Source organism: Salvelinus fontinalis, chromosome 32 (assembly GCF_029448725.1).
Source record: "Salvelinus fontinalis isolate EN_2023a chromosome 32, ASM2944872v1, whole genome shotgun sequence".
Lineage (NCBI taxonomy): Eukaryota > Metazoa > Chordata > Actinopteri > Salmoniformes > Salmonidae > Salvelinus > Salvelinus fontinalis.
The window spans coordinates 1,351,201-1,377,262 of NC_074696.1; the positions used below are offsets into that span (position 1 = coordinate 1,351,201).

At 42.9% G+C, this 26,062-nt stretch overlaps 1 protein-coding gene across 1 annotated transcript in view; it reads left to right on the top strand.

The window, feature by feature from the left end:
- Window positions 1–23,135, top strand: part of LOC129830618 (neurocalcin-delta A-like) — a 115,569-nt gene extending 92,434 nt beyond the window's left edge. The window contains exons 3-4 of the mRNA XM_055893181.1: window positions 15,883–15,988; window positions 16,343–23,135. Coding sequence (XP_055749156.1) covers window positions 15,883–15,988; window positions 16,343–16,437 — 201 coding nt within the window. The 3' untranslated portion in view covers window positions 16,438–23,135. The remainder of the gene's footprint in view (window positions 1–15,882; window positions 15,989–16,342) is intronic.
- Window positions 23,136–26,062: the final 2,927 nt, after the last annotated feature.

Genomic DNA, 26,062 nt, shown 5'->3' on the forward strand with positions numbered 1-26,062 from the left:
CTCATCATCACACCAGCTATATCAGTCTGTCTCTAGCTGTCCACTCATCATCAAACCAGCTATATCAGTCTGTCTCTAGCTGTCCACTCCTCATCACACCAGCTATATCAGTCTGTCTCTAGCTGTCCACTCATCATCACACCAGCTATATCAGTCTGTCTCTAGCTGTCCACTCCTCATCACACCAGCTATAACAGCCTGTCTCTAGCTGTCCACTCCTCATCAAACCAGCTATATCAGTCTGTCTCTAGCTGTCCACTCCTCATCACACCAGCTATATCAGTCTGGTTCTAGCTGTCCACTCCTCATCACACCAGCTATATCAGTCTGTCTCTAGCTGTCCACTCATCATCACACCAGCTATATCAGTCTGTCTCTAGCTGTCCACTCCTCATCAAACCAGCTATATCAGTCTGTCTCTAGCTGTCCACTCCTCATCACACCAGCTATATCAGTCTGGTTCTAGCTGTCCACTCCTCATCACACCAGCTATATCAGTCTATGGTGTTACTGTTGGACCTATGGTGTTACTGTGGGACTAGACTACCCCTATGGTGTTACTGTAGGACTAGAATACCCCTATGGTGTTACTGTGGGACTAGACTACCCCTATGGTGTTACTGTGGGACTAGAATATCCCTATGGTGTTACTGTGGGACTAGACTACCCCTATGGTGTTACTGTGGGACTAGACTACCCCTATGGTGTTACTGTGGGACTAGACTACCCCTATGGTGTTACTGTGGGACTAGACTACCCCTATGGTGTTACTGTGGGACTAGACTACCCCTATGGTGTTACTGTGGGACTATACTACTCCTATGGTGTTACTGTGGGACTAGAATACCCCTATGGTGTTACTGTGGGACTAGACTACCCCTATGGTGTTACTGTGGGACTAGACTACCCCTATGGTGTTACTGTGGGACTAGAATACCCCTATGGTGTTACTGTGGGACTAGACTACCCCTATGGTGTTACTGTGGGACTAGACTACCCCTATGGTGTTACTGTTGGACCTATGGTGTTACTGTGGGACTAGACTACCCCTATGGTGTTACTGTGGGACTATACTACCCCTATGGTGTTACTGTGGGACTAGACTACCCCTATGGTGTTACTGTGGGACTATACTACCCCTATGGTGTTACTGTGGGACTATACTACCCCTATGGTGTTACTGTGGTACTAGACTACCCCTATGGTGTTACTGTGGGACTAGACTACCCCTATGGTGTTACTGTGGGACTAGACTACCCCTATGGTGTTACTGTGGGACTATACTACTCCTATGGTGTTACTGTGGGACTAGACTACCCCTATGGTGTTACTGTGGGACTAGACTACCCCTATGGTGTTACTGTGGGACTAGACTACCCCTATGGTGTTACTGTGGGACTAGACTACCCCTATGGTGTTACTGTGGTACTAGACTACCCCTATGGTGTTACTGTGGTACTAGACTACCCCTATGGTGTTACTGTGGGACTAGACTACCCCTATGGTGTTACTGTTGGACCTATGGTGTTACTGTGGGACTAGACTACCCCTATGGTGTTACTGTTGGACCTATGGTGTTACTGTGGGACTAGACTACCCCTATGGTGTTACTGTTGGACCTATGGTGTTACTGTGGGACTAGACTACCCCTATGGTGTTACTGTTGGACCTATGGTGTTACTGTGGGACTAGACTACCCCTATGGTGTTACTGTTGGACTAGACTACCCCTATGGTGTTACTGTGGTACTAGACTACCCCTATGGTGTTACTGTGGGACTAGACTACCCCTATGGTGTTACTGTGGGACTAGACTACCCCTATGGTGTTACTGTGGGACTAGACTACCCCTATGGTGTTACTGTGGGACTAGACTACCCCTATGGTGTTACTGTGGGACTAGACTACCCCTATGGTGTTACTGTGGGACTAGACTACCCCTATGGTGTTACTGTTGAACTAGACTACCCCTATGGTGTGGTGGTGTGGTCTGGGCCTGCTGCCCATCACAGGCCATGTCAATCCTCTTCACATGCCTCTTACGTCACCCCTGTCCAGGGCTGCTATTTTAAGTTGATCACTTGGCCCTAAACATAATCCCATTCTCCATTCGGGTGATCATTAGTTTTATCTTCTTGTTAATTTGGTCAGAGCTCTGAGTCAGAGCTCTTTGACATCGGCTTTGAAAAATCTAGGAATCTGGCAGACGGTCAGTCAGTTAGTTAGCTTTCCCTGTGATAAATGCAGGCTGATGGCAGTCCACCTGGGACTGTTTAGATCCACCTGGGACTGAGTAGATCTATTGGGAACTGGGTAGATCCATCGGGAACTGGGTAGATCCATCTGGGACTGGGTAGATCCATCGGGAACTGGGTAGATCCATCTGGAACTGGGTAGATCCATCTGGAACTGGGCAGATCCATCGGGAACTGGGTAGATCCATCGGGAACTGGGTAGATCCATCGGGAACTGGGCAGATCCATCGGGAACTGGGTAGATCCATCGGGAACTGGGTAGATCCATCGGGAACTGGGTAGATCCATCGGGAACTGGGTAGATCCATCGGGAACTGGGTAGATCCATCGGGAACTGGGTAGATCCATCGGGAACTGGTTAGATCCACCTGGAGTCAATCAAATGTATTTATGAAGTACTTTTACATCAGCAGATGTCACAAAGTGCTATACAGAAACACATCCTAAAACTCCAAACAGCAAGCAATGCAGGTGCAGAAGCACGGTGGCTAGGAAAAACTCCATAGAAAGGCAGGATTTTAGGAAGAAACCTGGAGAGGAAGGCTCTGAGGGGTGGCCAGTCCTCTTCTGGCTGTGCCGGGTGGAGATTATAAGAGTATATGGCCATTTAAGGCCAGATTGTTCTTCAAGATGTTCAAATGTCCATAGATCGAGAGCTTTCAGAGGTCGATAGAGAGAGAGAGAGAGAGAGAGAGAGAGAGAGAGAGAGAGAGAATCGAAAACAGCAGGTCCGGAACAAGGTAGCACGTCTGGTGAACAGGTCAGGGTTCCATAGCCGCAGGCAGAACAGTTGAAACTGGAGCAGCAGCACGACCAGGTGGACTGAGGACAGCAAGGAGTCATCAGGCCAGGTAGTCCTTAGGTATGGTCCTTGGGCTCAGGTCCTCTGGGAGGGGAGGGAGAGAGGGAGAGAGAGAGAGAGAGAGAATTAGAGTGAGCATACTTACATTCACACAGGACACCAGATAAAACAGGAGAATTACACCAGATAACACAGACTGACCCTAGCCCCCCGACAAAACTGAACAGGAAGATTACGTCAGTGACTTAACCCACTCAAGTGATGCACCCCTCCTAGGGACGGCATGGAAGAGCACCAGTAAGCCAGTGACTCAGCCTCCGTAATAAGGTCAGAGGCAGAGAGTCCCAGAAGAATCCCTTCGCACCCCTGGGCCAGACTGCACTCAATCATAGGACCTACTGAAGAGATGAGTCTTCAGTAAAGACTTAAAGGTCGAGACTGAGTCTGTCTCTCACATGGATAGGCAGATCATTCCATAAAAATCTATCTCTATAGGAGAAAGCCCTGCCTCCAGCTGTTTGGTTATAAATTCTAGGGACAATAAGGTGGCTTGCGTCTTGTGACCGTAGCGTGCGTGTAGGTATGTACGGCAGGACCAAATTGGAGAGATAGGTAGGAGCAAGCCCATGTAATGCTTTGTAGGTTAGCAGTAAAACCTTGAAATCAGCCCTAGCCTTAACAGGAAGCCAGTGTAGAGAGGCTAGCACTAGAATAATATGATCAAATTGTTGGGTTCTAGTCGAGATTCTAGCAGCCATGTTTAGCACTAACTGAAATGTATTTAGTGCTTTGTAGCCGGATAGTAGAGCATTGAAGTAGGCTAATCTAGAAGTGAATAAAGCATGGTTTTTCTGCAATTTTACGAAGATGGAAAAAAACAGATTTCTTTCTTTCTTGAGACCTAGAACTAGCATCTCTGTTTTGTCCGAGTTTAAAAGTAACACATTTGTATCCATTTCCTTATGTCTGAAACACAGGCGTCCAGGGTATACAATTTTGTATGCAATTTTGGGGCTTCACCAGGTTTCATCGAAATGTACAGCTGTGTGTTGTCCGCATAGCAGTGAAAGTTGACATTGTGTTTCCGACAGACATCACCAAGAGCTAGAATATATAGTGAAAACAATAGCGGTCCTAAAACGGAACCCTGAGGAACACCGACACTTACAATTGATTTGTCAGTGGACAAACCATACACAGAGACGAACTGATATCTTTTTGACAGATAAGATCTAAACCAGGCAAGAACTTGTCCGTGTAAACCAATTTGGGTTTCCAAATTCTCCAAAACAATGTGGTGATCGATGATATCAAAGCAGCACTAAGGTCTAGGAGCACGAGGACAGATGCAGAGCCTCAGTCTGACGCCATTAAAAGGTAAATTACCACCTTCACAGTGTTAACCTGTCTAGGATCAGCGTGCCGCTAGCGGCACTCCCCCCCCCCCCCCACTGAAAAACCAGTGCCGCGAAATTCAAAAAAAATATTTTTTTAAAATATTTAACTTTCACACATTAAAGTCCAATACAGCTAATGAAAGACACAGATCTTATGAATCCAGTCAACATTTCCGATTTTTAAAATGTTTTACAGGGAAGACACAATATGTAAAGATGTACATCTATTACCTAAAAACACATTAGCATATTCCACCATCTTTTATTTGTCCACCAACACCAGTAGCCATCACCAATTCGGCTAAACTAAGATATTTATAGCCCCTAACCAACAAAAAAACTCATTAGATGACAGTCTGATAACATATTTATGGTATGGGATAGGTTTTGTTAGAAAAAAGTGCATATTTCAGGTAGATGGCATAGTTTACAATTGCACCCACCATCACAAATGGACTAGAATAATTACAATGAGCAACGTGTTTACCTAACTACTAATCATCAAACATTTCGTAAAAATACACAGCATACACGAATCGAAAGACACAGATCCTGTGAATACAGACAATATTTCAGATTTTCTAAGTGTCTTACAGCGAAAACACAATAAATCGTTATATTAGCTTAGCACATAGCAATTAGCAGCCCAGCATTGATTCTAGCCAAAGTGAGCGATAAAAGTCAACATCGCCAAAAGATATTAATTTTTTCACTAACCTTCTCAGAATTCTTCCGATGACACTCCTGTAACATCACATTACAACATGCATATACAGTTTGATCGAAAATGTTTATATTTAGCCACCAAAATCATGGTTAGACAATGTGAAATGTAGACAAGCTGGTAAAGAAAACGTCCTTGCGCCACTTAGACAGTGATCTACTCTTATACATAAATACTCATAAACGTGACTAAAAAATATAGGGTGGACAGGGATTGATAGACAATTTAATTCTTAATACAATTGCGTTATTACATTTTTTAATTTATCCTTACTTTTCAATACAGTTTGCGCCAAGCGAAGCTACGTCAAAAAACATGGCGTCCTAAGCCACTAAAATGTTTCGACAGAAACACGATTTATCATAATAAAAATGTCCTACCTTGAGCTGTTCTTCCATCAGTATCTTGGGCAAAGGATCCTTTCTTGGGAGAAATCGTCTTTTGGTGGAAAGCTGTCCTCTTGCCATGTGGAAATGTCAACTACGTTCGGGATGAACTGAAAAGCGTGACCAACTTTTCACATCGTTGCAAAAATAAATGTCCCAAAATCGCACTAAACGGATATAAATTGCTATAAAACGCTTTAAATTAACTACTTTGTGATGTTTGTAACTCCTATAACGAGTGAAAAGATGACCGGAGAAATATAACAGGCTAAACTAATGCTTGGAACAGGAGAGGGTCGGTGTCTTCCACGCGCGTTACGCAGCAAGAAAAGACTTGCTAGCTAAAGGTTTTTTTCATTTGTAGGGCCTGTGAACGAGCAATCGAGCCCGTTGGAATCGTCATCACGTAAAGGCATCCAGGGGAAGACGTAAGAAGTGTCCGTATAGTCATAGCAACGACAGTGCCCGTTTAAATGACTTCAGAAAAGTGGCCAACGTTTCTCAAATCTGACTCCATGTCAGGGAAATTGCTGTAGAATGGGCTCTGTTCCACTTAGAGACAAAATTTCAACTCCTATAGAAACTATAGACTGTTTTCTATCCAATAATAATAATAATATGCATATTGTACGATCAAGGATTTTGTGGGAAGCCGTTTAAAAAATTAGCCACATTAGCATAAATAGTCTAAACAGCGCCCCCATCCCCAACAGGTTAAGATGGGGTCTAAAATCAGACTGAAGCATTTCCTATACATTATTTGTCTTCTAGAAGGCATTGGGTTGCTGCGCAACAGCTTTTTATAAAATTTTTGAGAGGAATGGGAGATTCGACATAGGCCGATAGTTGTTTATATTTTCCGGGTGGCTTTTGAAGAGAGGCTTTATTACTCCAATCAAATTTTATTTGTCACATGCGCCGAATACAACATGTGTAGACCTTACAGTGAAATGCTTACTTTCAAGACCACAATTAACCAAAAATGCTGGGTTTTTTTACAAAAAAAAATAAGAATAAGTAATAAAAGTAGCGAATAATTAAAGAGCAGTAAAATAACAATAGTGAGGCTGTGAACAGGGGGTACCGGTACAGAGTCAATGTGCAGGGGCACCGGTTACTTGAGGATATTGAGGTAATATGTAGAGTAAAAGGGGGGGGGGCCATGTAAATAGTCCGGGTAGCCATTTGATTAGATGTTCAGGAGTCTTATGGCTTTAGGGTAAAAGCTTTTAAGAAGCCTTTTGTTCCTAGACTTGGCGCTCCGGTATCGCTTGCCATGCGGTAGCAGAGAGAACAGTCTATGACTAGGGTGGCTGGAGTTTTTAGGGCCTTCCTCTGACACCACCTCATATAGAGCTCTTGGATGCCAGGAAGCTTGTCCCCAGTGGTATACTGGGCCGTTAGCACTACCCTCTGTAGTGCCTTGCAGTCGGAGGCCGAGCATTTGCCATTCCAGGCAGTGATGCAACCAGTCAGGATGCTCTCAATGGTGCAGCTGTAGAACCTTTTGAGGATATGAGGACCAATGCCAAATTTTTCAGTCTCCTGAGGGGGAATAGGGTTTGTCGTGCCCTCTTCAAGACTGTCTTGGTGTGCTTGAACCATGTTAGTTTGTTGGTGATGTGGACACCAAGGAACTTGAAGCTCTCAACCTGCTGCACTACAGCCCCGTCGATGAGAATAGGGGTGTGCTCGGTCCTCCTTTTCCTGTAGTCCACAATCATCTCCTTTGTCTTGATCACATTGAGGGAGAGGTTGTTGTCCTGGCACCACATGGCCAGGTCTCTGACCTCCTCCTTATAGGCTGTCTTACTCACTGTTTTGTCATCGGCAAACTTAATGATGGTGTTGGAGTCGTGCATCGTGCAGTCATGAATGAACAGAGAGTACAGGAGGGGACTGAGCATGCACCCTTGAGGGGCCCCCGTGTTGAGGATCAGTGTGGCAGACGTGTTGTTGCCTACTCTTACCACCTGGGAGCGGCCCGTCAGGAAGTCCAGGATCCAGTTGCAGAGGGATGTGTTTAGTCCCAGGGTCCTTAGCTTAGTGATGAGCTTTGAGAGCACTATGGTGTTGAACGCTGAGCTGAAGTCAATGAATAGCATTCTCACAGAGGTGTTCCTTTTGTCCAGGTGGGAAAGCGCAGTGTGGAGTGCAATAGAGATTGCATCATCTGTAGATCTGTTAGGGCTGTATGCAAATTTGAGTGGGTCTAGGTTTCCTGGGATAATGGTGTTGATGTGAGCCATGACTTTCAAAGCACTTCATGGCTACAGACGTGATTGCTATGGGTCGGTACTCATTTAGGCAGGTTACCTTGGTGTTCTTGCTTGCTTCAGGGTTAAGGTATTGTCTGTATACCAGGGAGATAATTTCTTGTGACAAATGTTTTTTTTGTTTTAGGGGTGTTACTGCATCTAGGGGTATTACGCAAGGTTAAACATATATCTTCAGTTAGGTGGATTTTTGTACTCCGACGTCCTTGGGTAGGTGGAGGGAGTCTGGAAGGTTATCTAGGAATCTTTGGGTTAACCGAGAATTTATAGCTTGGTTTTTGCTGATCCTGTTATGTGTACACTGGGAGTCGGGAAGCAAGTACAGAGAGTGAATCATTTAATAATAAGTCAACTAACGTGGAACAAAACAAGAAACACGAAAAGCGTACAGACATGAAACCGAAATAGAGTCAATAACACCTAGGGAAAGAACCTAAGGGAGTAACAGTTATAGGGAAGGTAATCAGGAAGGTGAGTCTGATGAGGCGCTGGTGCCCGTAACGATGGTGACAGCTGTGCGTAATAATAATGAGACTGGTGTCCTCGAGCACCGGAGAGGGAGTATATGTGACAGATCTTTGGTTGGGGTCTGAGCAGAGTATTTGTTGTGATTGCAAACGTACTAAAATGGTGGTCCAATAGTCCAGGAGTATGAGGAAAAACCTTTAGATCCACAGTATTTATTCCACGTGACTAAACTAGATCCAGGGTATGACTGTGGCAATGAGTACATCCGGAGACATGTTGAACATAACCCACTGAGTCGATGATGGCTGCGAAAGCCTTTGGGTCTGTGGACTTTGTGAATATTGGAGTCACCAAAAGTGTGAATATTATCTACCGTGACTACAAGGTCTGATAGGAATTCAGGGAACTCAGAGAGGAACGCTGTATATGGCCCAGAAGGCCTGTAAAAAGCGATTGAGTATGCTGCATAGATTTCATGCCTAGCAGCTCAACAGACGAAAACGCAGTCATTTCTATTTTTATTTTATTATTGACATTTGCTGTAGTTAGCAACACCTCCACCTTTGCGGGATGTTCGGGGGATATGGTCACTAGTGTAACCAGGAGGAGAGTCCTCATTTAACCTCTAACACCTACCATACCCGGATCCGGGATCCCCCCCCATCACAAAAGCTGACTAGCATAGCCTAGCCTAAAGCCACAGGGATATCATATAATAAAATGTTCATGAAATCACAAGTCCAAGACACCAAATGAAAGATACAGATCTTGTGAATAAAGCCATCATTTCTGATTTTTAAAATGTTTTACAGGGAAGACACAATATGTAAATCTATTAGCTAACCACGTTAGCAAAAGACAACTTTTTTTTACTCCACCATTTTCTTACTGCATCAGTAGCTATCACAAATTCGGCCAAATAAAGATATAAATAGCCACTAACCAAGAAACAACCTCATCAGATGACAGTCTGATAACATATTTATTGTATAGCATATGTTTTGTTAGAAAAATGTGCATATTTCAGGTATAAATCCTAGTTTACCATTGCAGCCACCATCACAAATCTCCCCAAAGCGACTAGAATTACTACACAGAGCAACATGTATTACCTATTTACTCATCATAAAACATTTCTTAAAAATATACAGCGCACAGCAACGGAAAGACACAGATCTTGTAAATTCAGACAATATTTCAGATTTTCTAAGTGTTTTACAGTGAAAACATAATAAATTGTTATATTAGCATACCACATGTGCAAACATTACCCCAGCATTGATTCAAGGCAAAGAGAGCGATAACGTTATCACCACCAAAATATATTAATTTTTTCACTAACCTTCTCAGAATTCTTCAGATGACACTCCTGTAACATCATATTACAACATACATATAGAGTTTGTTCGAAAATGTGCATTATTAGCCACAAAAAAACGTGGTTATACAATGAGAATAGTAGCAAAACTGTCCAGAAAATGTCGGGCGCCATCTTGGACAGTGATCTAGTCTAATGAATAAATAATCATAAACTTGACTAAAAAATACAGGGTGGACAGCAATTGAAAGACAAATTAGTTCTTAATGCAATCGCTGAATTACATTTTTTAAATTATCCTTCCTGTGCAATACAGGGTGCTCCAAAGCGAAGCTACCCCAAAGAAAATGGCGGAATATGCATTTAACATTTTTCAACAGAACAACGATTTATCATCATAAATAGTTCTTACTATTAGCTGAACTTCCATCAGAATCTTGGGCAATGTTTCCTTTCTCCGGTATAATCGTCTTTTGGTCGAAAGATGTCCTCTTGTCCTGTCGAAATGGCCACTAACGTTCGGCATGTACTGGAAAAGTGCCCAGCTCTTGGAAGTGCGTCACAAAGAAATGCCAGAAAATCGCACTAAACGGATATAAATTACTATAAAACGGTTTAAATTAACTACCTTATGATGTTTTTAACACCTATAACGAATAAAAATATGACCGGGGGTATAGAAGTGGCTAAACCAAAGCTTGGAAGGAGGCCAGTCCGACGTCCATCGTGCGTCAGGCGCAGGGAGGAAAAGAAATGTACTTCCGCCCTTTGGTCTTTTATACAGTCCCAGATTGTGCAATCGACTCCATTCAAATTGTCACCACTTACTGGCATCTAGAGGAAGGCGTAGGCAGTGTTTGTATCTCCATAGCATCCACAGGGACCTTAAAACTGACCTGGGAACAGGGGCCAAGATTTCTGAAATCTCACTCCCTGTCAGGAAAAGTGCTGTAGAATGAGTTCTGTTTCACTCAGAGACATAATTCCAACGGTTTTAGAAACTAGAGTGTTTTCTATCCAATAATAATAATAATAATATGCATATTGTACGAGCAAGAATTGAGTACTAGGCAGTTTAATTTGGAGACCAATATTTCCAAGATCGAAATAGCACCCCCCTTAACAGAGTAAATTCATCAAGCTTGAGCCATTCTTCAGTCAAGCCAGTCACATCAAGATTATGATCAGTGATTAGTTCATTGACTATGACTGCCTTGGAAGTGAGGGATCTAACCATAAGTAGCCCTATTTTGAGATATCACAATCTCTTTCAATAATGACAGGAATGTAGAAGGTCTTCACTCCAGTGAGATTGCCTAGGAAATCTTTTTACATACAGACGGAAAAAACGTTGGGATATCAGAGAGGCGGTAACTCACCAGCATTAGGAATACAACTTTCCTGAATTGGTTCCTTTGTTCGTACCCCCCATGGCAATTAAACTTATTCCAGTTGCTGCTCCAAACCACCTCTGGCGAAGAAGATGTATTCATTCATTTGGACTTCTAGTCCAACTCGGGAGGTGTGCATGCCATCCACCGCTTCCGAGTATATTACTCGCTAATGTTCAGTCTCTGGATAATAAAGTAGACAAGCTCCGGGCGAGGATCTCCTTCTTGAGAGACATCAGGGATTTTAATTTACTCTGTCGTTGAAAAAGCCATATCTCAGACTGGCCAATAAAACGAAAAGATTAACTTCTATTACGATTTATTACGATTTTTGTCATTTGAATTTCGCACTCTGCAATTTCACCGGACGTTGGCCAGATGGGAAGCTAGTGACCCAATGATCTGTAAACGACGGATGTAAAGTGTTTACGGATCATTGGGACACTAGCGTCCCACCTGGCCAACATCTGGGGAAATTGCAGAGCGCAAAATTCAAATGACAAAAATCGTAATATTAAACATTCATGAAAGTACAAGTGTTATACATCATTTAAAAGCTTAACTTCTTGTTAATCCAGCCGCTTTGTCAGATTTCAAAAAGGCTTTACGGCGAAAGCATACCATACGATTATCTGAGGACAGCGCCCTGCACACAAAAGCATTACATTCATTTTCCAACCAAGCAGATTTGGTCAGAAAGTCAGAAATAGCAATAAAATAAATCACTTACCGTTGAAGATCTTCATCTGGTTGCAATCACAAGGGTCTCAACTACATAACAAATGGTCCTTTTGTTCGATAAAGTCCTTCTTTATATCCAAAAAAAGTCAGTTTCATTGGCGCACTTGAATCAGTAATCCACAGTTTTCCCTTGTTCAAAATGCATACAAATGAATCCCGTAAATTACCAATAAACTTCTTCCAAACATATCAAACAACGTTCCTAACCAATACTCAGGTACCCTAATATGTAAATAAATGATAAAATTTAAGACTGAGAATACCGGAGACCATTACCGGAGATAAATAACGAAGTACGCGCACTCACCGAAACGCGCAACAAACACTACAGCCAAAATGGGAGCCACTTACTAAAACTACAAATTCTAGCTCATTTTTCAAAAAACAAGCCTGAAACTCTTTCTAAAGACTGTTGACATCTAGTGGAAGCCCTAGGAACTGCAATCTGGGAGGTATTCCATTTATATTCCCATTGACAGCCATAGTAATCATGGGTGAGCTGAAAAAAAATCTGGATGGATTGTCCTCGGGTTTTCGCCTGCCATATCAGTTATGTTATACTGACAGACATTATTTTAACAGTTTTGAAAACTTTAGAGGGTTTTCTATCCAATGCAATATAAAAATGAGTCGTTTCCAGCTACAATAGTCATTTACAATATTAACAATGTCTACACTGTACTTCTGATCAATTTGATGTTTTTTTAATGGACTAAAATGTGCTTTTCTTTCAAAAACAAGGACTAAGTGACCCCACACTTTTGAATGGTAGCGTAGATTCACCTGTAACTAGGTAGAGGCCCCTGGAACTTGGTAGATTCCCTTGGAACTGTGTAGATTCACCTGTAACTAGGTAAATTCCCCTGTAACTAGGTATATTCACCTGTACCTAGGTATATTCACTTGTACCTAGTTATATTCACCTGTACCTAGGTATATTCACCTGTACCTAGGTATATTCACCTGTACCTAGGTAGATTCACCTGTACCTAGGTAGATTCACCTGTACCTGGGTAGATTCACCTGTACCTAGGTATATTTACCTGTACCTAGGTAGATTCACCTGTACCTAGTTAGATTCACATGTACCTAGGTATATTCACCTTTAACTAGGTATATTCACCTGTACCTAGGTAAATTCACCTGTACCTAGGTATATTCATATATAGATATATTCATATATATTTACAAACTAAGCAAGTGTGTTTAGTGAGTCCACCAGATTAGAGGCAGTAGGGATGACCAGGGATGTTCTCTGTTTAGTGAGTCCTCCAGATCAGAGACAGTAGGGATGACCAGGGATGTTCTCTGTTTAGTGAGTCCACCAGATCAGAGGCAGTAGGGATGACCAGGGATGTTCTCTGTTTAGTGAGTCCTCCAGATCAGAGGCAGTAGGGAGGACCAGGGATGTTCTCTGTTTAGTGAGTCCTCCAGATCAGAGGCAGTAGGGAGGACCAGGGATGTTCTCTGTTTAGTGAGTCCTCCAGATCAGAGGTAGTAGGGATGACCAGGGATGTTCTCTGTTTAGTGAGACCTCCAGATCAGAGACAGTAGGGATGACCAGGGATGTTCTCTTAATAAGTGTGTGAATTGGACCATTTTCCTGTCCTGCTAAGCGTTCAACATGTAACAAGTACTTTATGGATGTCAGGGGAAAAGTATGGAGTAAAAAGTACATTATTTTCTTTAGGAATGTAATAAAGTAAAAGTAGTCAAAAATATAAATAGTAAAGTACAGATGCCCCCAAAACCTACTAATATACCACTGATGCTGACTGAAGCACTGTGACACTGCTGGTGAATGTTCCCATTACAACAACAGCACACAGGAGGGAGTTGTTCTAGCCACTGTGCCTGGTTCCTCTCTAGGTTTCTTCCTAGGTTCTGGCCTTTCTAGGGAGTTTTTCCTAGCCACTGTGCTTCTACACCTGCATTGCGTGCTGTTTGGAGTTTTAGGCTGGGTTTCTGTACAGCACTTTGTGACATCTGCTGATGAAAAAAGGACTTTATATATACATTGGATTGAGAGCCCTGCAGTAAACTGGTTACCAATGTCAGTGATCACTGCCTGTATCATTAGTAGGCATAGTTAATCAATATCACTTCATGTCTGTCACTTTCAGTCACATAATATCACTTTCAATCACATAATATCACTTTCAATCACATAATATCACTTTCTATCACATAATATCACTTTCTATCACATAATATCACTTTCTATCACATAATATCACATAATATCACTTTCAATCACATAATATCACTTTCTATCACATAATATCACTTTCTATCACATAATATCACTTTCAATCACATAATATCACTTTCTATCACATAATATCACTTTCTATCACATAATATCACATAATATCACTTTCAATCACATAATATCACTTTCTATCACATAATATCACATAATATCACTTTCAATCACATAATATCACTTTCTATCACATAATATCACTTTCTATCACATAATATCACTTCATGTCTGTCACTTTCTATCACATAATATCACTTTCTATCACATAATATCACTTTCAATCACATAATATCACTTTCTATCACATAATATCACTTCATGTCTGTCACTTTCTATCACATAATATCACTTCATGTCTGTCACTTTCTATCCCATAATATCACTTTCTATGACATAATATCACTTTCTATCACATAATATCACTTTCTATCACATAATATCACTTTCAATCACATAATATCACTTTCTATCACATAATATCACTTTCTATCACATAATATCACTTTCAATCACATAATATCACTTTTAATCACATAATATCACTTTCTATCACATAATATCACTTTCTATCACATAATATCACTTCATGTCTGTCACTTTCTATCACATAATATCACTTTCAATCACATAATATCACTTTCTATCACATAATCTCACTTTCTATCACATAATATCACTTCATGTCTGTCACTTTCTATCACATAATACCACTTAATGTCTGTCACTTTCTATCACATAATATCACTTTCTATCACATAATATCACTTTCTATCACATAATATCACTTCATGTCTGTCACTTTCTATCACATAATATCACTTTCTATCACATAATATCACTTCATGTCTGTCACTTTCTATCACATAATATCACTTTCTATCACATAATATCACTTCATGTCTGTCACTTTCTATCACATAATATCACTTCATGTCTGTCACTTTCTATCACGTAATATCACTTAGACCTATAAGGTCAACTAAGTTAGAGACTAATAGAGTCATCTCACTAACACTGGAGTTACAGAGAGAGAGAGACATAGAGAGAGTTACAGAGAGAGAGACATAGAGAGAGACATAGAGAGAGTTACAGAGAGAAAGACATAGAGAGAGTTACAGAGAGAGAGAGACATAGAGAGAGACATAGAGAGAGTTACAGAGAGAGAGACATAGAGAGAGTTACAGAGAGAGAGACAGAGAGAGAGAGTTACAGAGAGAGAGAGACATAGAGAGAGTTACAGAGAGAGAGACATAGAGAGAGTTACAGAGAGAGAGAGACATAGAGAGAGTTACAGAGAGAGAGACATAGAGATAGACATAGAGAGACACAGAGAGTTACAGAGTGAGAGAGAGAGACAGAGAGAGAGAGACAGAGTGAGAGAGAGAGACATAGAGAGAGTTACAGAGAGAGAGACATAGAGAGAGTTACAGAGAGAGAGACATAGAGAGAGTTACAGAGAGAGAGAGACATAGAGAGAGTTACAGAGAGAGAGACATAGAGATAGACATAGAGAGACACAGAGAGAGAGACATAGAGATAGACATAGAGAGACACAGAGAGTTACAGAGTGAGAGAGAGAGACAGAGAGAGAGAGACAGAGAGAGAGAGAGAGAGAGAGAGAGAGAGAGAGAGAGAGAGAGAGACAGACAGACAGACAGACAGAGAGAGAGAAGGTTTAGCAGGTGTGCCTATAAAGTTGTATTTTAATCTGTACTTCTAACAACCAGTAATCAGATACCTGCCATTTCTCAGAGATATGTTTTGTCTGGTGAACTAGCTCATATAAACAGGTTATAACATCAGATCATGTAATGTGGAGGTTGGTTTCTCATACCCCCTCTCTCTATACCTGTCTCCAGGCGATCTACAAGATGGTTTCCTCTGTCATGAAAATGCCGGAGGATGAGTCGACACCTGAGAAACGCACGGACAAGATCTTCAGGCAGATGGACACAAATCGTGATGGTGAGTACCTAGCGATCAAATTTCAATTCACTCCCAAATCCTCCTTCAGGCCGTATCCACTTCCTCTCTGTTTCCCTCCTACTGTCTGTGCACCAACTGGCACCAACTGACACCAACTGACACCAACTGACACCAACTGGCACCAACTGACACCAACTGACACCAACTGACACCAACTGACACCAACTGGCACCAACTGACACCAACTGACACCAACTGACACCAACTGACACCAACTGACACCAACTGGCACCAACTGACACCAACTGACACCAACGGACACCAACTGACACCAACTGACACCAACTGACACCAACTGACACTAACTGTCCTTTTACTCATTGTGTTCTTCAGGTAAACTGTCTCTGGATGAGTTTGTTGAGGGAGCAAAGAACGATCCGTCTATCGTGCGGCTGCTGCAGTGTGATCCCAGCAGCGTAGGGCAGTAGAAGAACCTACTGTCTTCAGTCATCTAGTATTATTTATTCAGGTCAAAGCATTCTCCTTCATTCACCCAGTAGTGACTAACTGTGCACAACAGATAGACATCCATCAGATCAAAATGGACCCAAGCAGAGGAGCCACATACTGGACCATCACATACTGGAAAATAAAATACTGGACCATCACATACTGGACCATCACATACTGGACCATCACATACTGGAAAATCAAATACTGGACCATCACATACTGGAAAATCAAATACTGGACCATCACATACTGGACCACCACATACTTGACCATCACATACTGGACCATCACACACTGAACCATCACATACTGGACCATCACACACTGAACCATCACATACTGGACCATCACATACTGGACCATCACATACTGGACCATCACATACTGGACCATCACACACTGAACCATCACATACTGGACCATCACATACTGGACCATCACATACTGGACCATCACATACTGGGCCATCACATACTGGACCATCACATACTGGACCATCACATACTGGACCATCACATACTGGACCATCACATACTGGACCATCACACACTGAACCATCACATACTGGACCGTCACATACTGGACCATCACATACTGGACCATCACATACTGGACCATCACATACTGGACTATCACATACTGGACCATCACATACTGGACCATCACATACTGGACCATCACATACTGGACCATCACATACTGGACCATCACATACTGGACCATCATAGACATTCACAGTATTCTAATGGTTACAGTAGGATTGAGGTATACTATTTGGATCCATGATCTGTGGTGAAGCGCCGTTTCTACTTGGAGCCAAGAAACAATTCTGCCATGAGGAACAGAACTGAACTGAGGGAGAAAAGTATTGGAGAAACATGACACCAGATGGAAGCTATTGATCTCCCCCTACTGTAGATGGAAGCTATTTATCTCCCCCTACTGTAGATGGAAGGTATTGATCTCCCCCTACTGTAGATGGAAGCTATTTATCTCCCCCTACTGTAGATGGAAGGTATTGATCTCCCCCTACTGTAGATGGAAAGTATTGATCTCCCCCTACTGTAGATGGAAGGTATTGATCTCCCCCTACTGTAGATGGAAGCTATTTATCTCCCCCTACTGTAGATGGAAGGTATTGATCTCCCCTACTGTAGATGGAAGGTATTGATCTCCCCCTACTGTTGATGGAAGGTATTGATCTCCCCTACTGTAGATGGAAGGTATTGATCTCCCCTACTGTAGATGGAAGGTATTGATCTCCCCCTACTGTAGATGGAAGGTATTGATCTCCCCTACTGTAGATGGAAGCTATATATCTCCCCCTACTGTAGATGGAAGGTATTGATCTCCCCCTACTGTAGATGGAAGGTATTGATCTCCCCCTACTGTAGATGGAAGCTATTGATCTCCCCTACTGTAGATGGAAGCTATATATCTCCCCCTACTGTAGATGGAAGCTATTGATCTCCCCCTACTGTAGATGGAAGCTATTGATCTCCCCCTACTTTAGATGGAAGCTATTGATCTCCCCTACTGTAGATGGAAGCTATATATCTCCCCCTACTGTAGATGGAAGCTATTGATCTCCCCCTACTGTAGATGGAAGCTATTTATCTCCCCCTACTGTAGATAGAAGGTATTGATCTCCCCCTACTGTAGATGGAAGCTATGTATCTCCCCCTACTGTAGATGGAAGGTATTGATCACCCCCTACTGTAGATGGAAGGTATTGATCTCCCCTACTGTAGATGGAAGCTATGTATCTTCCCCTACTGTAGATGGAAGCTATTTATCTCCCCCTACTCTAGATGGAAGCTATTTATCTCCCCCTACTGTAGATGGAAGCTATTGATCTCCCCCTACTGTAGATGGAAGCTATATATCTCCCCCTACTGTAGATGGAAGCTATGTATCTCCCCCTACTGTAGATGGAAGGTATTGATCACCCCCTACTGTAGATGGAAGGTATTGATCTCCCCTACTGTAGATGGAAGGTATTGATCTCCCCCTACTGTAGATGGAAAGTATTGATCTCCCCCTACTGTAGATGGAAGGTATTGATCTCCCCCTACTGTAGATGGAAGCTATTTATCTCCCCCTACTGTAGATGGAAGGTATTGATCCCCCCTACTGTAGATGGAAGCTATTTATCTCCCCCTACTGTAGATGGAAGGTATTGATCTCCCCCTACTGTAGATGGAAGGTATTGATCTCCCCCTACTGTAGATGGAAGGTATTGATCTCCCCCTACTGTAGATGGAAGGTATTGATCCCCCCTACTGTAGATGGAAGGTATTGATCCCCCCTACTGTAGATGGAAGCTATTTATCTCCCCCTACTGTAGATGGAAGGTATTGATCTCCCCCTACTGTAGATGGAAGCTATTGATCTCCCCCTACTGTAGATGGAAGCTATATATCTCCCCCTACTGTAGATGGAAGCTATGTATCTCCCCCTACTGTAGATGGAAGGTATTGATCTCCCCCTACTGTAGATGGAAGCTATATATCTCCCCCTACTTTAGATGGAAGCTATATATCTCCCCCTACTGTAGATGGAAGCTATTGATCTCCCCCTACTGTAGATGGAAGCTATTTATCTCCCCCTACTGTAGATGGAAGCTATTGATCTCCCCCTACTTTAGATGGAAGCTATTGATCTCCCCTACTGTAGATGGAAGCTATATATCTCCCCCTACTGTAGATGGAAGCTATTGATCTCCCCCTACTGTAGATGGAAGCTATTTATCTCCCCCTACTGTAGATGGAAGGTATTGATCTCCCCCTACTGTAGATGGAAGCTATGTATCTCCCCCTACTGTAGATGGAAGGTATTGATCACCCCCTACTGTAGATGGAAGGTATTGATCTCCCCTACTGTAGATGGAAGCTATGTATCTTCCCCTACTGTAGATGGAAGCTATTTATCTCCCCCTACTCTAGATGGAAGCTATTTATCTCCCCCTACTGTAGATGGAAGGTATTGATCACCCCCTACTGTAGATGGAAGGTATTGATCTCCCCTACTGTAGATGGAAGCTATTGATCTCCCCCTACTGTAGATCGAAGCTATATATCTCCCCCTACTGTAGATGGAAGCTATGTATCTCCCCCTACTGTAGATGGAAGGTATTGATCACCCCCTACTGTAGATGGAAGGTATTGATCTCCCCTACTGTAGATGGAAGGTATTGATCTCCCCCTACTGTAGATGGAAAGTATTGATCTCCCCCTACTGTAGATGGAAGGTATTGATCTCCCCTACTGTAGATGGAAGGTATTGATCTCCCCCTACTGTAGATGGAAGGTATTGATCTCCCCTACTGTAGATGGAAGCTATTGATCCCCCCTACTGTAGATGGAAGGTATTGATCCCCCCTACTGTAGATGGAAGCTATTTATCTCCCCCTACTGTAGATGGAAGGTATTGATCTCCCCCTACTGTAGATGGAAGCTATTGATCTCCCCCTACTTTAGATGGAAGCTATTTATCTCCCCCTACTGTAGATGGAAGCTATATATCTCCCCCTACTGTAGATGGAAGCTATGTATCTCCCCCTACTGTAGATGGAAGGTATTGATCTCCCCCTACTGTAGATGGAAGCTATATATCTCCCCCTACTGTAGATGGAAGCTATATATCTCCCCCTACTTTAGATGGAAGCTATATATCTCCCCCTACTGTAGATGTAAGCTATTGATCTCCCCCTACTGTAGATGGAAGCTATATATCTCCCCTACTGTAGATGGAAGCTATTGATCTCCCCCTACTGTAGATGGAAGCTATGTATCTCCCCCTACTTTAGATGGAAGCTATTGATCTCCCCCTACTGTAGATGGAAGCTATTGATCTCCCCCTACTGTAGATGGAAGCTATTGATCTCCCCCTACTTTAGATGGAAGCTATTGATCTCCCCCTACTGTAGATGGAAGCTATGTATCTCCCCCTACTGTAGATGGAAGCTATTGATCTCCCCCTACTGTAGATGGAAGGTATTGATCTCCCCCTACTGTAGATGGAAGCTATTTATCTCCCCCTACTGTAGATGGAAGCTATGTATCTCCCCCTACTGTAGATGGAAGGTATTGATCTCCCCCTACTGTAGATGGAAGGTATTGATCTCCCCTACTGTAGATGGAAGCTATTGATCCCCCCTACTGTAGGTGGAAGCTATTTATCTTCCCCTACTGTAGATGGAAGGTATTGATCTCCCCCTACTGTAGATGGAAGGTATTGATCTCCCCCTACTGTAGATGGAAGGTATTGATCTCCCCTACTGTAGATGGAAGCTATTGATCCCCCCTACTGTAGATGGAAGCTATTTATCTCCCCCTACAGTAGATGGAAGGTATTGATCTCCCCCTACTGTAGATGGAAGGTATTGATCCCCCCTACTGTAGATGGAAGCTATTTATCTCCCCCTACTGTAGATGGAAGGTATTGATCTCCCCCTACTGTAGATGGAAGGTATTGATCTCCCCCTACTGTAGATGGAAGGTATTGATCTCCCCTACTGTAGATGGAAGCTATTGATCCCCCCTACTGTAGATGGAAGCTATTTATCTCCCCCTACTGTAGATGGAAGGTATTGATCTCCCCCTACTGTAGATGGAAGGTATTGAACTCCCCCTACTGTAGATGGAAGCTATTGATCCCCCCTACTGTAGATGGAAGCTATTTATCTCCCCCTACTGTAGATGGAAGGTATTGATCTCCCCTACTGTAGATGGAAGGTATTGATCTCCCCTACTGTAGATGGAAGGTATTGATCTCCCCCTACTGTAGATGGAAGGTATTGATCTCCCCCTACTGTAGATGGAAGCTATTGATCTCCCCTACTGTAGATGGAAGAGAGTGTATGAGCCAAAGAGGTAGCTAGATGATATATTATAATATTTGACATAGTGACAAAATATTGTGGCATTTTGCAGCAATGAAACATTTTCACTTTAAGATTTTGAATTATAAATGTTTGGAATATTTTCACTGCAAACCAGATAGAATGATGTGTACAATATAATCATATTTGTTGTAGGATCGTATTGAAAACAGAGAGGACCACACATGTTGCTGTGCATTTATCTGTCTACATCCTCCTCTGCTCCAACTAGACTCACAGGGCAACACCTTTAGAGAAACACAAATCTATCGTCATCTATCTCTAACACCAGTAGTGTTCACAGGTATCAGATTACACCACACACACAGTGGAATGTATGCCACTGACTGGGTCCCTGAAATGCTTAAATATCCACACAGTGGAAAGTATGCCACTGACTGGGTCCCTGAAATGCTTAAATATCCACACAGTGGAACGTATGCCACTGACTGGGTCCCTGAAATGCTTAAATATCCACACAGTGGAACGTATGCCACTGACTGGGTCCCTGAAATGCTTAAATATCCACACAGTGGAACGTATGCCACTGACTGGGTCCCTGAAATGCTTAAATATCCACACAGTGGAACGTATGCCACTGACTGGGTCCCTGAAATGCTTAAATATCCACACAGTGGAACGTATGCCACTGACTGGGTCCCTGAAATGCTTAAATATCCACACAGTGGAACGTATGCCACTGACTGGGTCCCTGAAATGCTTAAATATCCACACAGTGGAACGTATGCCACTGACTGGGTCCCTGAAATGCTTAAATATCCACACAGTGGAAAGTATGCCACTGACTGGGTCCCTGAAATGCTTAAATATCCATTGTAAGGACAATATACATGCAGACCAACTGATCCTATCACACATTCTGTGATACGGTGTAACATATCAACCTGTTTGTTTGTTCTTCTTTACTATTTACTGAACAAAAATATAAATGGGGCGGCAGGTAGCCTAGGGGTGGCAGGTAGCCTAGGGGCGGCAGGTAGCCTAGGGGCGGCAGGTAGCCTAGGGGCGGCAGGTAGCCTAGGGGCGGCAGGTAGCCTAGGGGGCGGCAGGTAGCCTAGGGGCGGCAGGTAGCCTAGGGGGCGGCAGGTAGCCTAGGGGCGGCAGGTAGCCTAGGGGCGGCAGGTAGCCTAGGGGCGGCAGGTAGCCTAGGGGCGGCAGGTAGCCTAGGGGCGGCAGGTAGCCTAGGGGCGGCAGGTAGCCTAGGGGCGGCAGGTAGCCTAGGGGCGGCAGGTAGCCTAGGGGCGGCAGGTAGCCTAGGGGCGGCAGGTAGCCTAGGGGTTAGAGTGTTTGGCCAGTAACCAAAAGGTTGGTGTATCGAATCTCCGAGCTGACAAGGTAAAAATCTGTCGTTCTGCCCCTGAACAAGGCAGTTAGCCCACTGTTTCTAGGCCGTCATTGTAAATAAGTATTTGTTCTTAACTGACTTGCCTAGTAAAATAAAAAATGCAACGTGTAAAGTGTTGGTTCCATGTTTCATGAGCTAAAATAAAAGATCCCAGAAATGTTCCATATGCACAAAAAGTTGATTTCTGGTTTTGCTGGTTGAGAGAATACCAAGAGAGTGCAAAGCTGTCATCAAGGCAAAGGGTGGCTACTTTAAAGAATATAAATTATAAAACATATTTGGATATGTTGAACAGTTTTTTTTTGGTTACTACATGATTCCATATGTGCAATTTCATAGTTTTGATGTCTTCACTATTATTCTACAATGTAGAAAATAGTAAAAATAAATAAAAACCCTTGAATGAGGTGGTGTGTCCAAACTTTTGACTGGTACTGTATTTATATGTGTATATGTATTACTACATAATATTATGGTATGGATATATATACATGTGTATATGTATTACTACATAATATTATGGTATGGATATATATACATGTGTATATGTATTGCTACATAATATTACGGTATGGCTATATATATATGACCTGGCCTCAGTTGAAGTTGGAAGTTTACATACACTTAGTTTGGAGTCATTAAAACTCATTTTTCAACCACTCCACACATTTCTTGTTAACAAACTATAGTTTTGGCAAGTCGGTTAGGACATCTACTTTGTGCATGACACAAGTCATTTTTCCAGCAATTGTTTACAGACAGATTATTTCACTTATAATTCACTGTATCACAATTCCAGTGGGTCAGAAGTTTACATACACTAAGTTGACTGTGCCTTTAACAGTTTGAAAAATGCCAGAAAATTATTTCATGGCTTTAGAAGTTTCTGATAGGCTAATTGACATGATTTGAGTCAATTAGAGAGGTACCTGTGGATGTATTTCAAGGCCTACCTTCAAACTCAGGTCCTCTTTGGCTGATTTCAAAAGAAATCAGCCAAGACATCAGAAATAAGATTGTAGACCTCCGCAAGTCTGGTTCATCATTGGGAGCAATTTCCAAACGCCTGAAGGTACCACGTTCATCTGTACAAACAATGGTACGCAAGTATAAACACCATGGGACCACGCAGCCGTCATACCGCTCAGGAAGGAGACGCGTTCTGTCTCCTAGAGATGAACATACTTTGTTGTGAAAAGGGCAAATCAATCCCAGAACAACAGCAAAGGACCTTGTGAAGATGCTGGAGGAAACAGGTACAAAAGTATCTATATCCACAGTAAAATGAGTCCTATATCGACATAACCTGAAAGGCCGCTCAGCAAGAAAGAAGCCACTGCTCCAAAACCACCATAAAAAAGCCAGACTACGGTTTGCAACTGTACATGGGGACAAAGATCGTGCTTTTTGGAGAAATTTCCTCTGGTCTGATGAAACAAAAATGGAACTGTTTGGCCATAATGACCGTCGTCCTGTTTGGAGGAAAAAGGCTTACAAGCCGAAGAACACCATCCCAGCTGTGAAGAACGGGGGTGGCAGCATCATGTTGTGGGGGTGCTTTGCTGCAGGAGGGACTGGTCCTCTTCACAAAATAGATGGCATCATGAGGAGGAAAAGTATGTGGATATATTGAAGCAGCAACTCAAGACATCAGTCAGGAAGTTAAAGCTCGGTCGCAAATGTGTTTTCCAAATGGACAATGACCCCAAGCATACTTCCAAAGTTGTGGCAAAATGGCTCAAGGACAACAAAGTCAATGTATTTGGCTAAGGTGTATGTAAACTTCCGACTTCAACTGTATATATATATATATTCCAAATAACATATGACCATAATATTATGTACTAAAGCACACAACGTATCCCCTTTACCCGCTAAAATGCATGAGAACAGTAGGGAACTATACCCCTGATAACTTTGGTAACCCACTCCAGACCACATACGCGAAGAGCGAGAAGGAGAGCTGTCTGTCCTGTCCCTGACCATGGCGTTAGGCTCTCCCAGATACCCAGGGCTGATGGAAGAATAAACCCACCACCTGCAGCCCTGGTTATTATACAGTACTGAGTACATCCACCCCCTGCAGCCCTGGTTATTATACAGTACTGAGTACATCCACCCCCTGCAGCCCTGGTTATTAGACAGTACTGAGTACATCCACCACCTGCAGCCCTGGTTATTATACAGTACTGAGTACATCCACCCCCTGCAGCCCTGGTTATTAGACAGTACTGAGTACATCCACCCCCTGCAGCCCTGGTTATTATACAGTACTGAGTACATCCACCCCCTGCAGCCCTGGTTATTATACAGTACTGAGTACATCCACCCCCTGCAGCCCTGGTTATTATACAGTACTGAGTACATCCACCACCTGCAGCCCTGGTTATTATACAGTACTGAGTACATCCACCACCTGCAGCCCTGGTTATTATACAGTACTGAGTACATCCACCACCTGCAGCACTGGTTATTACACAGTACTGAGTACATCCACCACCTGCAGCACTGGTTATTACACAGTACTGAGTACATCCACCACCTGCAGCACTGGTTATTACACAGTACTGAGTACATCCACCACCTGCAGCACTGGTTATTACACAGTATTGAATGTTTTTAGAGCTGCTATGTAAATAAGATAAGAACAGGAGGTTTGATTAAATGGTTTGAGGTACAAGACGGGAGAATTATTTTTGCATTGTAAGACCATTTCAGTCAAGTTTTTCCACACTGGTCTCGACAAACCATTTCTGTTTGGACCACTACTTGTGCACAGGGGCATTGTTATGCTAAAACAGGAAAGGGCTTTTCCCAAACTGTCGCCGCAAAGTTGGATGCCCAGAATCGTCTGGAATGTCATTGTATGCTGTAGCATTACGATTTCCTTTCACTGGAACTAAGGGGCCAAGCCCAAAGCATGAAAAACAGCCCCAGACCATTATTCCTCCTCCACCAAACTTTACAGTTTGCTCTATGCATTCGGGCAGGTAGCATTTTCCTGGAATCCGCCAAACCCAGATTTGTCCGTCGGACTGACAAATGGTGAAGCGTGATTCATATCTCCAGAGAACGCTTCTCCACTGCTTCAGAGTCCAATGGCGGCTAGCTTTACACCACTCCAGCCGACGCTTGGCATTGCACATGGTGATCTTAGGCTTGTGTGCGTCTGCTCGGCCATGGAAACCCATTTCGTTAAGCTCTCGACGAGCAGTCCTTGTGCTAACGTTGCTTCCAGAAGTAGTTTGGAACTCGGTAGTGAGTGTTACGACCGAGGACAGACAATTTTTAACACGCTACACGCTTCTGCACTCGGCAGTCTTGTTCTGTGAGCTGGTGTGGCCTACCACTT